The sequence below is a fragment of the Sturnira hondurensis genome, unplaced genomic scaffold (assembly GCF_014824575.4).
Source record: "Sturnira hondurensis isolate 20B ecotype Veracruz unplaced genomic scaffold, ASM1482457v3 Scaffold0024152, whole genome shotgun sequence".
Classification (NCBI taxonomy): domain Eukaryota; kingdom Metazoa; phylum Chordata; class Mammalia; order Chiroptera; family Phyllostomidae; genus Sturnira; species Sturnira hondurensis.
Window position 1 is genome coordinate 9,399,120 of NW_028096783.1, and position 15,375 is coordinate 9,414,494.

General features: G+C 38.6%; 1 protein-coding gene across 3 annotated transcripts in view; it reads right to left on the minus strand.

Annotated features, from left to right (window-relative positions):
• The window catches only part of CCDC15 (coiled-coil domain containing 15), a 52,217-nt gene that overhangs the window by 30,484 nt on the left and 6,358 nt on the right, over window positions 1-15,375 (minus strand). For all 3 annotated transcript variants that reach the window (XM_037038268.1, XM_037038266.1, XM_037038267.1), the window contains exons 5-8: window positions 9,340-9,453; window positions 3,054-3,176; window positions 2,162-2,800; window positions 497-607 (exon numbers count right to left, since the gene is read on the minus strand). In XM_037038268.1, the coding sequence (XP_036894163.1) occupies window positions 497-607; window positions 2,162-2,800; window positions 3,054-3,176; window positions 9,340-9,453 (987 nt within the window). The remainder of the gene's footprint in view (window positions 1-496; window positions 608-2,161; window positions 2,801-3,053; window positions 3,177-9,339; window positions 9,454-15,375) is intronic.

Sequence of the window (15,375 nt, forward strand, 5' to 3'; positions counted from 1 at the left end):
GTACTCCTACTTGGTGACCCCGCCAAATTCTGTGCACAAACACTAGAGGAGGTGCCATTCTGAAAGTTCTGAGGCAGCAAGCAGCTTGTCTTACCCTTCACCACAACTGTCTGCGAACCATGTGCCTGGGCTGGTGCACTGCTGCAGTCGACCAAGAACAGAATCCCTTCAGTACTTACAAGACAGTGCATAAGGTCAAATAAATATGCTAAATGACTTGAGTTTAAAAAAAAAAAAACAAAAAGCTTACCATTAACCAATCAATATTATATAAAACCTGTCTCTCACTTAACCCAAATGATGGAGGTATGCTTTCTCACCTGGAGTCTTTAGAAGGGGCTCATTTTGAAATAATTTAGCCTAACTCTAGAAGCCCTAATTCTCTGTATCCCATGCATCTATTTATATAGTTTGACAAGCTCCAGCCCAAATCTTAAGTGATTTTGTCTATTACTCTTCTGGAAAGCCACATTCCTCCCACAGTGGTCTGTTCTACCTGATCTCCAGAGGATGCTTGAGGGTTGACATAGCGATGGCAATCCAGAGGCAAGTCGTCTCGCACGGTCTCTTCTCTCGTAGAAGATGGCGGCTGCTTGAGAAAGGTGTTCTAAAGGAACAGCAGGAACAGAAAAGAAACTGTCCGCCCAGGGTAGCATGCTAATCACAACATGGTAGGCTGTGGTGAGAACTCCAGGGAAACAGTACCAGGTGAAGACATTATGGTACCTTTTCATCTGAACAAGGCTGTAACATGTTTAGTCCAACTCTGTAGACCTTAATTTTTAATTCCAAACCATATACATGACAAATTCCTCAAATGTTAAGTAATTGAGGATCTGCTGTTTCTTCCCACATGATTCATGTAGGGGGCAATCACCAGAAGGTACTTACATGGACTTCAGCAAAAGCTGTAACATCATCTTTGTGAACTAAAATGGTCTGATTCTACAGTAAGAATGTGAACATGGTTTACCAGCCTTGTGAATGACAGAGCTGATTTGACTGGGACAGTTCATTAGACCAGGGACTTCCCCACCTGACTCTACACTTCACATTACCAGAGGTCGAGAATGTCTAAAACCCAGTCACCTGATGTCCTGTTTCTCTCTCTGTCATTCTGTTCTACCTGATCTCTGATGAAGGCCTGGTCCTGGACTTTAGGAGTCAGAGACTGATAACCTGCTGGAGAAAGGTCATCTTTCCCTTTCTCCTTTATCACATCATAATATGGCTCCTTGAAGCATACTTTGTAAAAGAAGAAATATAAACTGTAAATCATTTATTAGGAGTAATATGATAGCAATAATATTCGAGGCTCATTAAGAACATTATGGTAATTTTTTAAACTGAAGATAATGTGAAATTCTATGGCATAAAACGGAAAACCATCCTTCTTGCCAGTTCTAAAGTCTAGCTGAGAACAATCTTTGCAAGCTCCAAACTGAACCCAGAACAACTCAGTTCCTGCTGGCCTCTCTCCTTCCTCTGCTCTGCCCAGCCCTGATGGAGACCTGAGCTCGATGCCTATGGAGAAGATCCTGATGGACGTCTGAAGGAAACGCCTCTCTCCCTCTGCTACCAAAATTGATGCTGGCTGCTTGAAACTGTTTTCTTAAAAAAAGAACACAAAATATCAGCTGTTCAGATAAGAAAGACAGTTTAACCAATGATACTTTAGGCTATAGGGAAAATTTGGAGTTATCTGAGGTCAGAGTTTAACTAGACATCTTATGGAATAAAACAAACCCTACACTCTAGTCCATGTAAGACCAGCAACTCCCCTAAGAAATGTACTTCCTTTCTTCTCATTCTGGCTTAACTGACGTCTGCTGGAGGGGTGGCCTTGGAACCCAGATTAACCAGTGCTGGTGGAGAGTGTGGGATACTCTTTCACCCGTCCTTCAGGTGTCAAAGATGACAGCTGCCAGAAATAGTTTCCCTAATGAAGATTTTTTTAAGGAAATTGTCCAGAGAGGGGTAATATGTTGCTGATATTACTTTAAGAATTAATGAGAACTCTAGAGTTTTTAGAAATTACCCAGGAAATTATTTTTCCAACTATGAATCTCCAAATCATTTGCAGTATCGTCCCCACAAATCCAACTCCAAACCTTAAGTAGCTTATTTCTTCTTGCCACATCTCCTATCCACTCTATTTTACCTGGTATCTGGGTAGAAAATCCTGGTCTTGACATTTAGGCAGAATATTCTGTTCTCCAGACAAAACACACTGGTCTCTGGGTAGAAAATGCTGCTCTTGAAATCTGAGTAGAAAGTGCTGGTCTTTGGGCACAAAATCCTTGTTTGGACATTTTGGTATAAAATCTGGGTCCTGACATTTGGGTTGAATAGTTTGGACTTTGCATAGAAAATGTTGGTCTTGACATACAAGCAGAATATTCTTGTCATTGGGTAGAAAGTTCTGGTCCTGGCATGTGAGTAGAATATTCTGGTCTTCAGGTAGAGAAGCCTGATTTGGGGATAGAAAATCCTGGACTTTCAACTGAGTACTTTCATCTTCAAGCTCAACACCCTGAGTTTCTGTCTTAACAAGCTGGGCTTTAGGCTCACTGGCCTGGGCTTTGGGCTCCACAGCTTGGCCTTCGGGCTCAAGGGCCTGAGAGCGCAGCTCCATATTCTGGACTTCCAGCTCAGTACTCTGGCCTCCTGTCAAATCACCGTGGGCTTCTGGAAGGTAATCCTGGGTTTCTGGCAGAATATCCTGTGGGCCCTGAGGGTGTACCTTCTTTGGCTCTTCCTCTTTCATCACAGCAAATAATGGATTTTTGAATTGTATTTTCTAAAAGTGAACATAAATATCAAATGTAGGATTCTAGGTAATAGAAACACTCAATGTTTTCCACAGGACTCCTAGAACAATCTTGAAAGGAATCGATAGCCAAACAATGATTAGAACAAAATGTGAAATTACAGTCTTTGCTCATCTTACCCTAGATCTACAATCCCAAACCAGCACAAGCACGCTGGCACCCTTGGTCCACAGTGTAACTAGTTTAATTTCTACTATACTATCTGTTTTCACTCTGCTTTACCCGAACTCTGCTGAAAGGTTTGTCCTTGTCTTCCAAAAGCAGATCCTGTTGGGCCGACCAAAACAAATTTTCTCTCCCTTTCTTGTCCACTGTAATAGATGAAGATTCCTCAGAGACCGGTTCCTAAAGAACATACAAACAAAATTTCTTTTAATTAAAAATCTTAAAAATCCCAAATGTATCTATTTCAGGAGAAAAATGTGATTGCAATAAAATCCTAGGCTTCAGCACACAACTAACATAGCTTTAGTAGGTCAGTATAGACAAATATTATAAAAACAGGACATCACAAGAGAAGTGCAAGAAGGTACACTGAAAACTATAAAAGTGTTGAAATGAATTAAAGAAGACCTAAATAAATAGAAAAGTCCCCATCTTCATGGATCTCTGAGGACACTATTGTAAAGACAACAATAAACTCTTACATTTACAGACAACTAATTTTCAACAAGAGTGTAAAGACAACTAAATGGAGAAAACAGCTTTTTCAAAAAATTGTTTTGGGACAAGTAGATATCCATATGCAAAAGAATTAAGATAGAACACTTCCCCGTGCCATAGATAAAAATTAACTACAGTGGATCGTAGATTTACATGTAACAGCTAAACTACAAAACGATTACAAGAGCACCCAGGAGAAAATCTTCACAACCTCACATAAAGCAGTGATTTAATAGATGCCACACCGAAAGAACAAGCAACAAAAGAAAAACAGATAAACTGGACTACCCCAAAATGTAAAAATCTGTGCTGCAAATGACAGCATTAAGAAAGTGAAATGACATCCCACAGAATGGGAGAAAATACTTGCAAATCATGTATCTGACCTATACTCAGAATATACAAAGAACTCTTATATTTTGATAATAAAATGACAAATAAGCCAATTATAAAAAGGGTATCATATCACATTGATATTTCCTTCACAAGAAATATGTAAATGGGCAATAAGCACATTAAAAGATGCTCAAGATCATTAGCAATTAGGAAAATACAGATCAAAAGTAAGATGATACCACTTCACACTCACTAAGATGGCTGTACTCAAAAAAAGGCATGGGACTTCTGGCCAAGATGGAGGTGTAGGTAGACACATTGTGCCTCCTCGCACAACCAAATTAAGGACAACAACAATTCAGAAACAAACAAAAAAAACAACCAAAACTGAAAGAAAATAGACCTGTATAGAAGTCCAACAAGCATTCATCCAGACCAGTAAGAGGGGTGAAGTCGGCAGGCAGCTGAGAGGGGCCGGGGCAGGAAAACACAGTGGCTAGCGGACCCGGGCAAGCAGGTGGCAGTTGGCCCTGGGTGTGGGGTGGCAACAAGCAGACCCAGTGAGGCACACAAGGTGGTTGGCTGACCACAGTCACACATTCATGTGCAGATAAGCCAGATGAAGACAGGCAACGAGACAGACCGTGCAACCCAGGGCCCCAGCGCTGGAAAATAAAGCCTAAAAGCACCGATTGTAAAAACTTGTGGGAGTTGAGGTACTAGGAGAGACTCCCAGCCTCACAGGAGAGTTTGCTGGACAGACCCACAGGGTCCTAGAATGTACACAAGCCCGCCCACCCAGGAACCAGAACCAGAAGGGCCCAGCTTGCTTGAGGAAAGTAACAGAAGGAACTGAAATCCAAGAAAGTGGAACAAGCACCATTATTCCCTCTCTGACCTCGCCCCCACATACAGTGTCACAACTCAGCCACTGGGTTGCCCCGCCCTGGTGAACACCTAAGGCTCTGCCCCTCATACTTAACAGGTGCAACCAGACCCCCCCCCAAAAAATGGCTCAAACAGAAGAACAGATCAAAGCCCCAGAGCCAATACATCTAAGCAACCAAGAGATAGCCAACCTATCAGATGCACAGTTCAAAGCACTGGTGATCAGGATGCTCACAGAATTGGTTGATTTTAGTCGCAAATTAGATGAGAAAATGAAGGCTACACTAAGTGAAATGAAGCAAAATGCACAGGGAACCGATAATGATGGAAAGAAAACTGGGACTCAGATCAATGGAGTGGACCAGAAGGAAGAAAGAAACATCCAACCAGAAAAGAATGAAGAAACAAGAATTCAAAAAAATGAGGAGAGGCTTAGGAACCTCTAGGACATCTTTAAACGTTCCAACATCTAAATTACAGGGGTACCAGAAGGGGAAGAGGAAGAGCAACAAGTGGAAAACTTATTTGAACAAATAATAAAGGAGAACTTCCCCAATCTGGCAAAGGAAATAGGAAGTCCAGGAAGCTCAGAAAGTCCCAAAGGAGGTGGACCCAAGGAATAACACACCAAAGCACATCATAATTACATTACCCAAGATTAAAATGAAGGAGAGAATTCTAGAAGCAGCAAAAGATAAGGGGACAGTCACCTACAAAGGAGTTCCCATCAGACTGTCAGCTGATTTTTCAAAAGAGACCTTATAGTCAAGAAGGGACTGGAAAGAAGTATTCCAAGTCATGAAAGGCAAAGACCTACAGCCAAGATTGCTCTATCCAGCAAAGCGTTCATTTAGAATGGAAGGGCAGATAAAGTGCTTCTTAGATAAGGTCAAATTCAAGGAGTTCATCATCACCAAGCCCTTATTATATGAAATGTTAAAGGAACTTAGATCTAAGAAAAAAGAGATACAAAAGATGAACAGTAAAAAGACAGCAAACTCACAGTTCTTAACAACCACACCTAAAACAAAAGCAAACTAAGCAGACAGTAATATCAGGAGTGGAGCCACAGAAATGGAGATCACATGAAGGGTTAGCAACAAGGGAATGGGACGAAGAGAAGTGGGGAGAAGGCACAGAGAATAAGTAGATAGATGGTAGGTAGAAAATAGACAGGGGGAGGGCAAGAATAGTATGGGCAATGTAGAAGCTAAAGAACTTATGACACATGGACATGAACTAAAGGTGGGGAATGTGGGTGGGAGGGGGTGTGCAGGGTGGAGGGGAATGAAGGAGGAGAAATGGGACAACTGTAATAGCATAATCAATGAAATACATTTTAAAAAAGAAGGATGATAACAAGGATGGGAAAGGGTGTGAGGAAACAAACTCTCACACATTGCTGATGGGAAATGGTTGGGCTGTTTCCTATCAGCCATAATACACAAAGTTATCACATGACCCAGAAGTTCCACTAACTAGAGAAATGAATATCCACACAAGAACATGTACACAACTGCTCACAGCACAATTACTTATAAAAGCTGAGAAATGGAAACAACCAAAACGTCCATCAACTAACTGATGAGTGGATACACCAACGTGATATGGCCATATGATGGAATATTACTCAGCAGTAAGAGGAAGTGTTGATACACGCTACAAGTGAGTGAACTAGAAAATATTACTCAAGGTAAGAGAAGCCAGTCATGGAAGACCACATCTGATGATTCCATTTACATGAGATACCACAACAAGCAAATCTGCAGAGACAGAAGGTAGATCAGATTAGGACTGGGGACAGGGACAGAAGGAATTAGAACGACAGCTAACGGGGACAGGGCCTCTTTCAGGGGTGAAGAGAATGCTCTGATTTGGACTGTGGTGAGTGTTGCACAACCCTGAGAATATATTAAAAACCACTGAACTGTACATTTTAAATGGGTGAATTGTTAGGTATGTGAATTATACATCTCAATAAAATTTTTAAAAATAATACAAGTGATAAGCTTAACCCTTAAACCCATCCTTCAATAGCTGTGGATAGTTCTAACAAGCCATTCTTTTCTCACCTCCACACTTTACATTTTCCTACCTGACTTTGCATAAATCTGTGGTACTCTGCAGTACTTAAAGACCTTGATAACCCTTAAAGGGTAGCTCTCCTTTCGTTCCTGTTTACCCTGATGGATGCTGGTTTTCCTACAAAGTGCTTTCTGAAAAAAATCAATGCAAATATAAATGGTCTAGAGAAAGCAATATGCTCATGAGAATAAGGTGGGTTTGTATGAAAGATCTGGCCTGATCTTAGCAGGTAATGGTAGTCTAATATACAATAAAAAACAAATAGTTCAACTTCGAATGCACAAATGTACAAACAAGTCATTCACACATCAAACACGGAGTGAAACAGGCTGTCATTTACAAATGACAACCTGCCCCTATACTGCTCAGTAACAATTTCAGAAGGCTTATGACTTTGTCTTGGTGGCCTAACAGAGGGCAAGCAAGTACATCTTCAATTTATATCTTCAAATCTGTAATAATAAGAACGACCAGATGGAGTGTAATGTCAGTAAAAATAAGTCTGAGAAGGCAATGAAATCAGAGCTCAGACAGGTCACAGACTGCTCTCTTTTCTGACTGGAAGACTCCCACTTCAGACAACTGAGAAAGTAGAAAACTGTGGGCTTGAGGGAAAGACTACATACTTCATATATAGAAAAATTTCACTAATTTCTTAATCATTCTGAATTATAAGAGTACATTTGTTTCTGATGTTATATCCAAAAAACACACATGTGCTGTTTGGAATCAAGCAGCGGACTGAATTCATCATCATCGTTATCGTAATAATAATGTATTACACTTAAATGGCACCTTTGACATACAAAACTGGTTTATACAAGACTTAATCCTCCTCCCTTCTCCTGGATAATTATTTCAGTCAGACCTGTGGACAGTACTCTTTGCAGAAAAACAATCGAATGGTTTGAACATGCTCCAGACGATATAAAATACCAGTCTCTAAAACCAGATAACCCTTTTTTCTGGTTTATTAGAAGGTGTCCAGTTGCCTCATTCTAACAAGATCCTGGAGTCAGTCTATGGCCCTGACTATAGTATGGTAAGTCACTGAGGAGGATTTAAGCACAAAAGAAACTCTGTATGAGTCACAGTAAGACAACGCTGGGAAAAGGTGACTGTTCGGAAGCATCTAAGTCGGAATGCCGTATGTGGACACACACCACATTTGTCCGCCTGTGTTTTTACATCTCACTAGAAATTTCTTAACTCACACTGGAGAGGAGGACATTAAAGTTTAGTATTCTACCAACTACAAACATATCAGTGACAAATGTTTGTGACTTTTATGTGGAAATACTTAAGGAAAAAAATACCAAAAGTACACATATATGCATAATCTAGGAAAATGTAAAAGAATACTAAACAGGAAGCAAAACTGAGAAAGAACTAAAAAAGACACGGAGTTGATGACCTCAAAAAAAAGTAAAAAAGACTAACAGATGATTTTTTGAGATTCTGCCCATAAAAACTTGAAATTAACACTAAAATTAAGTAAACACAAGAAAGTATAGAGTTTACCATCTAAATTTGTAAGCCTCGAAATAAGTAGGAATCAAAGTAATGCTATTTTACAAGTATAGTCTTAAATATCATTTTAAGTCCAGTTCCACATCTAGGTTCCAATTATTCACTCTTATCTTTTGAATCAAAACAATGTCTTTTTAAAAAATACTGGTATTTTTTTCTAATTAGAAAGCAAAATATATACAATACAGAAAAATTTTGAAAAAAAAAAAACAGAAGAAAATAGAAATCCCCTGTAATAAAACGACCCAGAAACAACCAGTGTTGACTGACCCCTTGGTCTACACACAAGGCGTTCTTTCCATTTTGCTTCAGTTTTTTCATAACACTTCTCACTTGAAATTATATTCCATGTAGAATAGAACAGACATCTATTTGTGTATTTGTTTCATACCTCCCCACTAGCACAGAAGCTCCTCGAGGGATCTTGGGCCCTCTTCTGCCACTGTAAACCCTGCCCCTGGAACAATGCCCTGGCAATTGCAGATGTCCCTTCAATATTGGCTGAACAAATTTTTAAAAGATTTTATTTATTTATCTTTAGAGAGGAAAGGAAGGAGAGCAGGAGAGAAATATCAATGTATGGTTGCCTCTCGTGCATTCCCCGCTGGGAACTGGCCTGCAACCCAGGCAAGTGCCCTGACTGGGAATCGAACAGCGATCGTGTGGTTTGCAGGCCCATGCTCAATCCACTGAGCTACACCAGCCAGGGCTGGCTGAACAAATTTTGTAATTGAGGTTACTGTATATAATTTTGTGTTTTACTTTTTTCACTGAACTTTACATCACAAACACTTTCCCTTGTCTTCAGATGTTCTTTGAAAGCCTATTTTTTAGAAGGGCTATATAGAAATACATCATAATTTTTTAACCATTACCTACTATTGGATTTTTAAGGTTATTTCCAATTATTTTATAGATCTAAATAATGGTGAGATGAGATATAAATAAATCTTCATCTGTATTTTTATCCCTACTTTTAAAAATAATTTATTAAAAATCAATTTACCTCTTGGATGGGAAAGCTCTTCCTTGTTTCATCTGGAACCACTGATGCATTTTTTTCACTCACAGTTTTAAAGGCTGCCAGCCGGCGACGCGCCTGTTTCATGGTTTGACTAAGCTGCCAGGAAAAGGGGGAAAAACAAACAAAAACTGGATAAAGTCTTAATACCAAACCCACTAGTGTTCCAACCCGAAAACAGGCCCCTATTATTAAAAAATGCCAGACCTGAGACAAGAGGATTACTTGCAGAGGAGACTGGGACCTGCTGAGAGTGTTGTTTCTACACTATTTTTGTTATTCTCAGAGACTGATTTCATAACTCAATTATAAGTGCTATTACTCAAATTGTTTGATAATAATGCATGTTTTATATTATGTACACAAAAATAGCAGAACCTGAAAGGTTGAATGAACACACTTAGAAATTACTAAACAGACACATTCCTTACCTTCTATCCATCTTCTCAATAAGGAATTACTCCTTTTTTTCCTCAACTGGCCCTCGCGAACTTAATTGTCTTTTATCACTCCTCAATAGATTTCTCTATTCCTAGTCCTCCTAAAATTCTTTTCTTCCACTTACATAGATCCCTCCTTCACCAATAAGTTAAATAAGAACACAAACTCAAACATCTCAACAGAACCAATCAATTAGTTTTAAGTAACAGCTGATAATGAGCATTCATACTAAATATGTTGACTTTGTCTTTACTCCTAATCTCTACCCAGTAATTTCAGTAAGCACCTACTTTGATTTCTTTTTCAGAGAAGCACAGCTTTCACAAATATGTACAGAATGTTCCTTTAAGAAAAGTACAGAAATGAGCAAAGTGCCTTTTTTTTAGGCTGAGCACTATACGCCACATGGAAGAAAAGCACGTCCCTGTGTTACTCAATAAAATCAGAGCAAAGCAGGGACCAACTATAACCCAACCGGTGAAGGTTTAAAGACATTAATTCTCCTTTGAAGGGAAATCACGACTGTGATTTACTGCCATAAATAATAAATGCTTTATGATTTTTACTAATAGTGGTCATGGGACAAAAACACTTTCACTCCCAGCCCGGTTTCCTCTCAGCATATCACCTCTGTTCTGTCCTTGCTTCTAGAAGGTTGACACCTCAAGCCAGAGAAATCAGCTTGAAACAGCACTCTTGATTCTAAGAGTTTCTAAGAGTAAGATTTCTCTATTTGGTTAGTTTCTATATTTGGTTAGATTCTAAGAGTTTCTAAGAGTAAGATTTCTATATTTGGTTAGTTAGCACAGAGTGGCTAAAGAGGTCACAACAGTTACTTACAATGCAAAGAAAGTACATGTGCAGTTGAAGTTATGAAAAAATACAAAGTCATGAATATGCCTACTTTTACTCACTGCCAAGTGCAATGCATGTTGCTGCCCTGCACTATGTAGCAGGTTTAAATCAGAGTCCACAGTTTCTCTTTCCCAACAAGTCTAAGCCTCTATTAAAGTCACAGATTGATTTTAGTCCCTTAAACAGGAATTCAACCTGCCCAGCAGCTGGAATATACATTATATTCATTCTGTTCTCTGTCATTACCAAAACCCTTCATGAAACCTCAGCCCAAAGGCCCTTTCAATGAGCTGCTATGAGAACTGAATAATGACTACACGAAAATATCCGGTCCTAATCCCTGAAACCTTTAACTGTTTCTTTAAAAGGAGAAAGGACCTTTGCAGGTGTGATTAAATCAAAGATCTTGAGATGAGGAAATAATACTGGATTATCCAGATGGGTCCTAAATGCCATCACAAATATCCTCATAAGAGGTAGGGAAGATCTGACATATGGAACAGGGGAAGGTGATGGAAAGACAAAGGCAGGGACTGTTCTACAGTGGCCGCGAGCACACGAATGCCAGCAGATATCCAGAGCTGGAAGTTAAGAGACAAATTTCGCCCTCAAATCTAAGGAAGAAACACAGCCCTGCTGACTCCTTGACTTTGGCTGACTGACACTGACTGTGGACTTTTGGCCTTCAGAACTGTGAGAATACACTTCTGCCTTTTGAAGCCACTAAGTTTGAAGTAATGTGTTACAGCAGCCACAGGAAACTAATACAAGGACAGAAGTCACTGTTAATAAGCATCAAACAAAAACAGAAACTGCAGGATGTTACAAATTAAATTATGTAAAATAGATAGGTATATAAGTACATTTCTCTTATTGCAAGATAATGATGATCATTACATATATTTGTGTGTGTATGTATATGTGCATTTGTATGCATAACACATGCATTTACATATGTAAGTTAAAAAACATACCTATGTGTGTGCACGTGTGTTGTATGTGACTCCTCAAAACATAAAACTTGACCCAAATCTTTTCTATACTGAAAGCTTAGACACAGTTTTTAAACTTTTGTAGCTTTTAAGACAGGCACTGAATCTTTAACCAAGACTTAAAGACTCCCCAATGCAAATGAGTTGTTCATAATTACAGAGAAAGCCTAATAAATACAACTATCAATAAGCAAAGAGACTTCTGACTGATAAAATACAAGTAAATTTTGAGGATTAAATCTCAAAATCTAAAGCAAACAATGATCACATAGTAAAATGAAATTTAAAACTCAAAATATATAGTATACAATTAAACAAATGCATAGATTATATATCTATGGCATTGTTCCCCATTCATGGTTCCTATTTTCTTCAGTTCTTTTTAATGTAATTTTTTTAGACAATTAAGGATTAGAAAGAAGGAATTTATACATAACTGTATAAATGAAACATAGTGTAGTACCACTACGTAGGTCATGGGAAAAGAATATAGATGATTCTCACGTTTACAGAATTCCACTTATTATCACCATGAGGGCCTAATGACCATTTTAAATGTATGTTAATGCTATACTAATCTACCCAAAGTTACAATCAAGGTGCAATGCAGTTTATTTGCAAATGAGAGCAGACTGATTTTTAAATGTGTTTAACTTTGATGGCCACAAAAGTAGTATACAACTAAAACTTCAACTCACATGAAACCCTAATTATAGCCCATGAACCCCAAAGCAATGCATCAATTGCATTAGCTTTCTCTCATCATTAAGCAGGCACACCAAGCTTCAGGCTGGCTAGTAATCCAGACCTAATACAAAAAGGCAGGCGGGGCCAAGAAAGATTCCTTATCTTACTTAACGAACTAAGAAGTAGTCAGAGACAGGAACTGAACCTAAAACGCACTAAGCTGGAAAAACAAAGCTAGAGAAGTCTCAAGTATGCCAAAGTGTCAGAGCTGTGAGGATGAGAATCCCAGGTAACAGTAGAAAAATCAGTAAGAAAGCAGCATACATGGAGATACAGGGCGACCAACTCTCCCAGTTTGCTGGGAACCGTGTCAGGTTTAGCACTGAAAGTTTCAGGTCCCGGGAGACCCCTTAAGCTCAGGCAAATGGGGAAGGCTGGTCACCCTCAGAGAACAAGTGAATCAATCAAGTTAATGATCAAATACTAGTGTGAAAGTCAAAGATCCCAATCTGCTGGGATCACTGGAGCTACTGCAGACCCAGAAAATCCCTCTGGCCACAGGCTCCTAAAGGAAGCTACGATTTCTGTGAGTTTGTGACTCTGCCTTTATTACCCCATGCAACTGCTAACCCAATAAATGAATTCTTGCAGCCAAAAATGCCTCACTGAAACACTGTTTTTACTCAATGATGGATTACAGAAAACTTAGCAGATGATCCCACACCTCAAACCTTTACTTAACTACCAAAATTAATTGCTATCTCCCAGTTTGAAAAAGCTGGAAAACTTGCATTATAAAAAGAAAATAAAAAACAAAAATAAAAAGCTGTGATATACCATGCTAGAAAAGAAATAGTGGCAAACTTCATAGTCTACAGGTAAACAGAAAGTTAGTAAGGTGGTAAGAATGACCAGCTGTTCAATTCCTCACCAAACTGAAGTTACCAAGGGACACCTCGGAAACCCAGCCCCCAGGGGTAAGCACTGGCTCTAACACAGGGCAGGGGCTGAGCTAGTTCCATGTGAGCGATTGGAGCTTCTCCCAGTTCTGTGACTGCAGATCCTAACTTCAGCTGCCCAAGCTTATCTCCTCTGAAAACAAGCAGGCGTTAGGAATGTAGAAATCCAAAAGGAAGAAAAATGATAGGGATAGTCATTTCCTTGACACATTTTTAGAAATCACTGTGGTATTTTATTCTCTACTACTTGAGAGTACAAAACTAGGCCCAAAAGGTAAAAATGAAAGGGAGGAAGACTTTCACTCACTACATTGAAAAAGACTTGTAATAATTTCAAACCTTCTAAAAATTAAATAAAAGTCTAAAAAGTGAGTTGATCAATAGTGGCAATGTTTTCTAGCAGAAACTAGATGGATATAGTTTGATATATATATATATATATATATCTTCTCTCTTACTTACAGAAATATGTTTGGGACATTATACAACAAAAAGAATTCCTTAGAGAGAGGTTAGACTAGAAAAGGTCATTTCTAACATTTAATTTAAAATGCAAATAAAGTCAAACATGTTGGAAACTTCGAGCACACACAGAAGTAGACAGAATACTACAATAAACGCCCACATACACACCAACCAGCTTTCATATATCAACTCCCAGCTAATCTTCCTTTATTTAAACCCCCTACTTCACCTCACCTTTATATTTTTTGAAATATACCCCAGAATTCAAAGCAATTTATCCTTAAATAAAGAATAAAATATTCCAAGCAAGGTTTTATGTTTCTATCACTCCAAGACACTAAAGTTCAGTCAGAAAGTGAATTGCATTCACCATTTATTCAATCAGGTCAATGGATAAACTGAAGGCATCAGAGTTTGGGGTCTCACTGTCTAGCTCTTAGTGCCACCTAGTGGTTAAAAACCACAACAGAAATGGTAAAATTGGCAAGTACTGTGGTGATGTTGTGTGGGCAAGTTTATAGGCTTAAAGTAGTTTCAGTCACTGAACATTCTTCAGTAGTTCATCTTCTTTTAAGAAAAAACAGTTTAAAAACTTTAAAAAATTTTGTAACCTTTAAGGCTTCTCATAACCTTATTTCCTCCTACCTACCTAACCTCATTTGCTGTTTTCTCCTCTGTAAGCTATTATCAGAAAGGTTCTAGAAAACTGTACTTGAACAATAAATTTTTTTTAAAAAAGAAAGGTTCTATCACTTGTTCCCAAATACATCAAGCCCATTACATATTCTAGACTTTTTACTGCCCCTCCTATCTCAAAATTCTTTTGAATTTACCAGTTCAATTCAGCTTAACGATTCAAAACACACAGCTCAATTCCACCTCTTTCAGGAATTCTTCCCTAAGTAGTCCTTTGGAATTTTAATTTTTTGAACTCTCACAATTTTATCACCAAAAGTAGCAAATGTCTCTATCTGAATATCTAATAAATAAAAGGTCTATTAATTTTGTATCTCTACTTGTAAATATAAACCCCACCAAGGGTCCTATTTCACATTTCATTAGCATCTCTACAATGTTTAACAAATGGTATATCTGATGGACTGATCTATTTATGTATCACACAGGCGAAGTAAAATCCTCAGTACAGTGGAATTTATAGCTGCAAGGACTATGTCTGTCTTAGTCAATATCCTATCCCTTTTATTTTATGCAGTGCCTGGCTCCACTATTTACTCAACAAATGGTTCATAATCTTATAAAAGGAAACAAAAATGATTACAAAAATGATGGCTACAAACCAAACAGACAAAAAAAAGTTGTAGTTTGGGACAAAGGAAAAATCTCTTTTTAAAAAAGCAATTCAGCCCTGGCTGGTGTAGCTCAGTGGATTGAGTGCGGAACTGCGAATCACAGGATCACGGTTCGATTCCCAGTCGGGTCACATGCCTGGGTTGCAGGCCAATTCCCAGCAGGGGACCCCACGAGAGGCAACCATACATTGATATTTCTCTTCTCTCCTTCCCTTTCTCTCTAAAGATAAATAAATAAAATCTTTTTTAAAAAAAGCAATTCAGCATAACATGTGCTTGTAAAGCTTTCCCTGCTCACACTAATAGCACAGT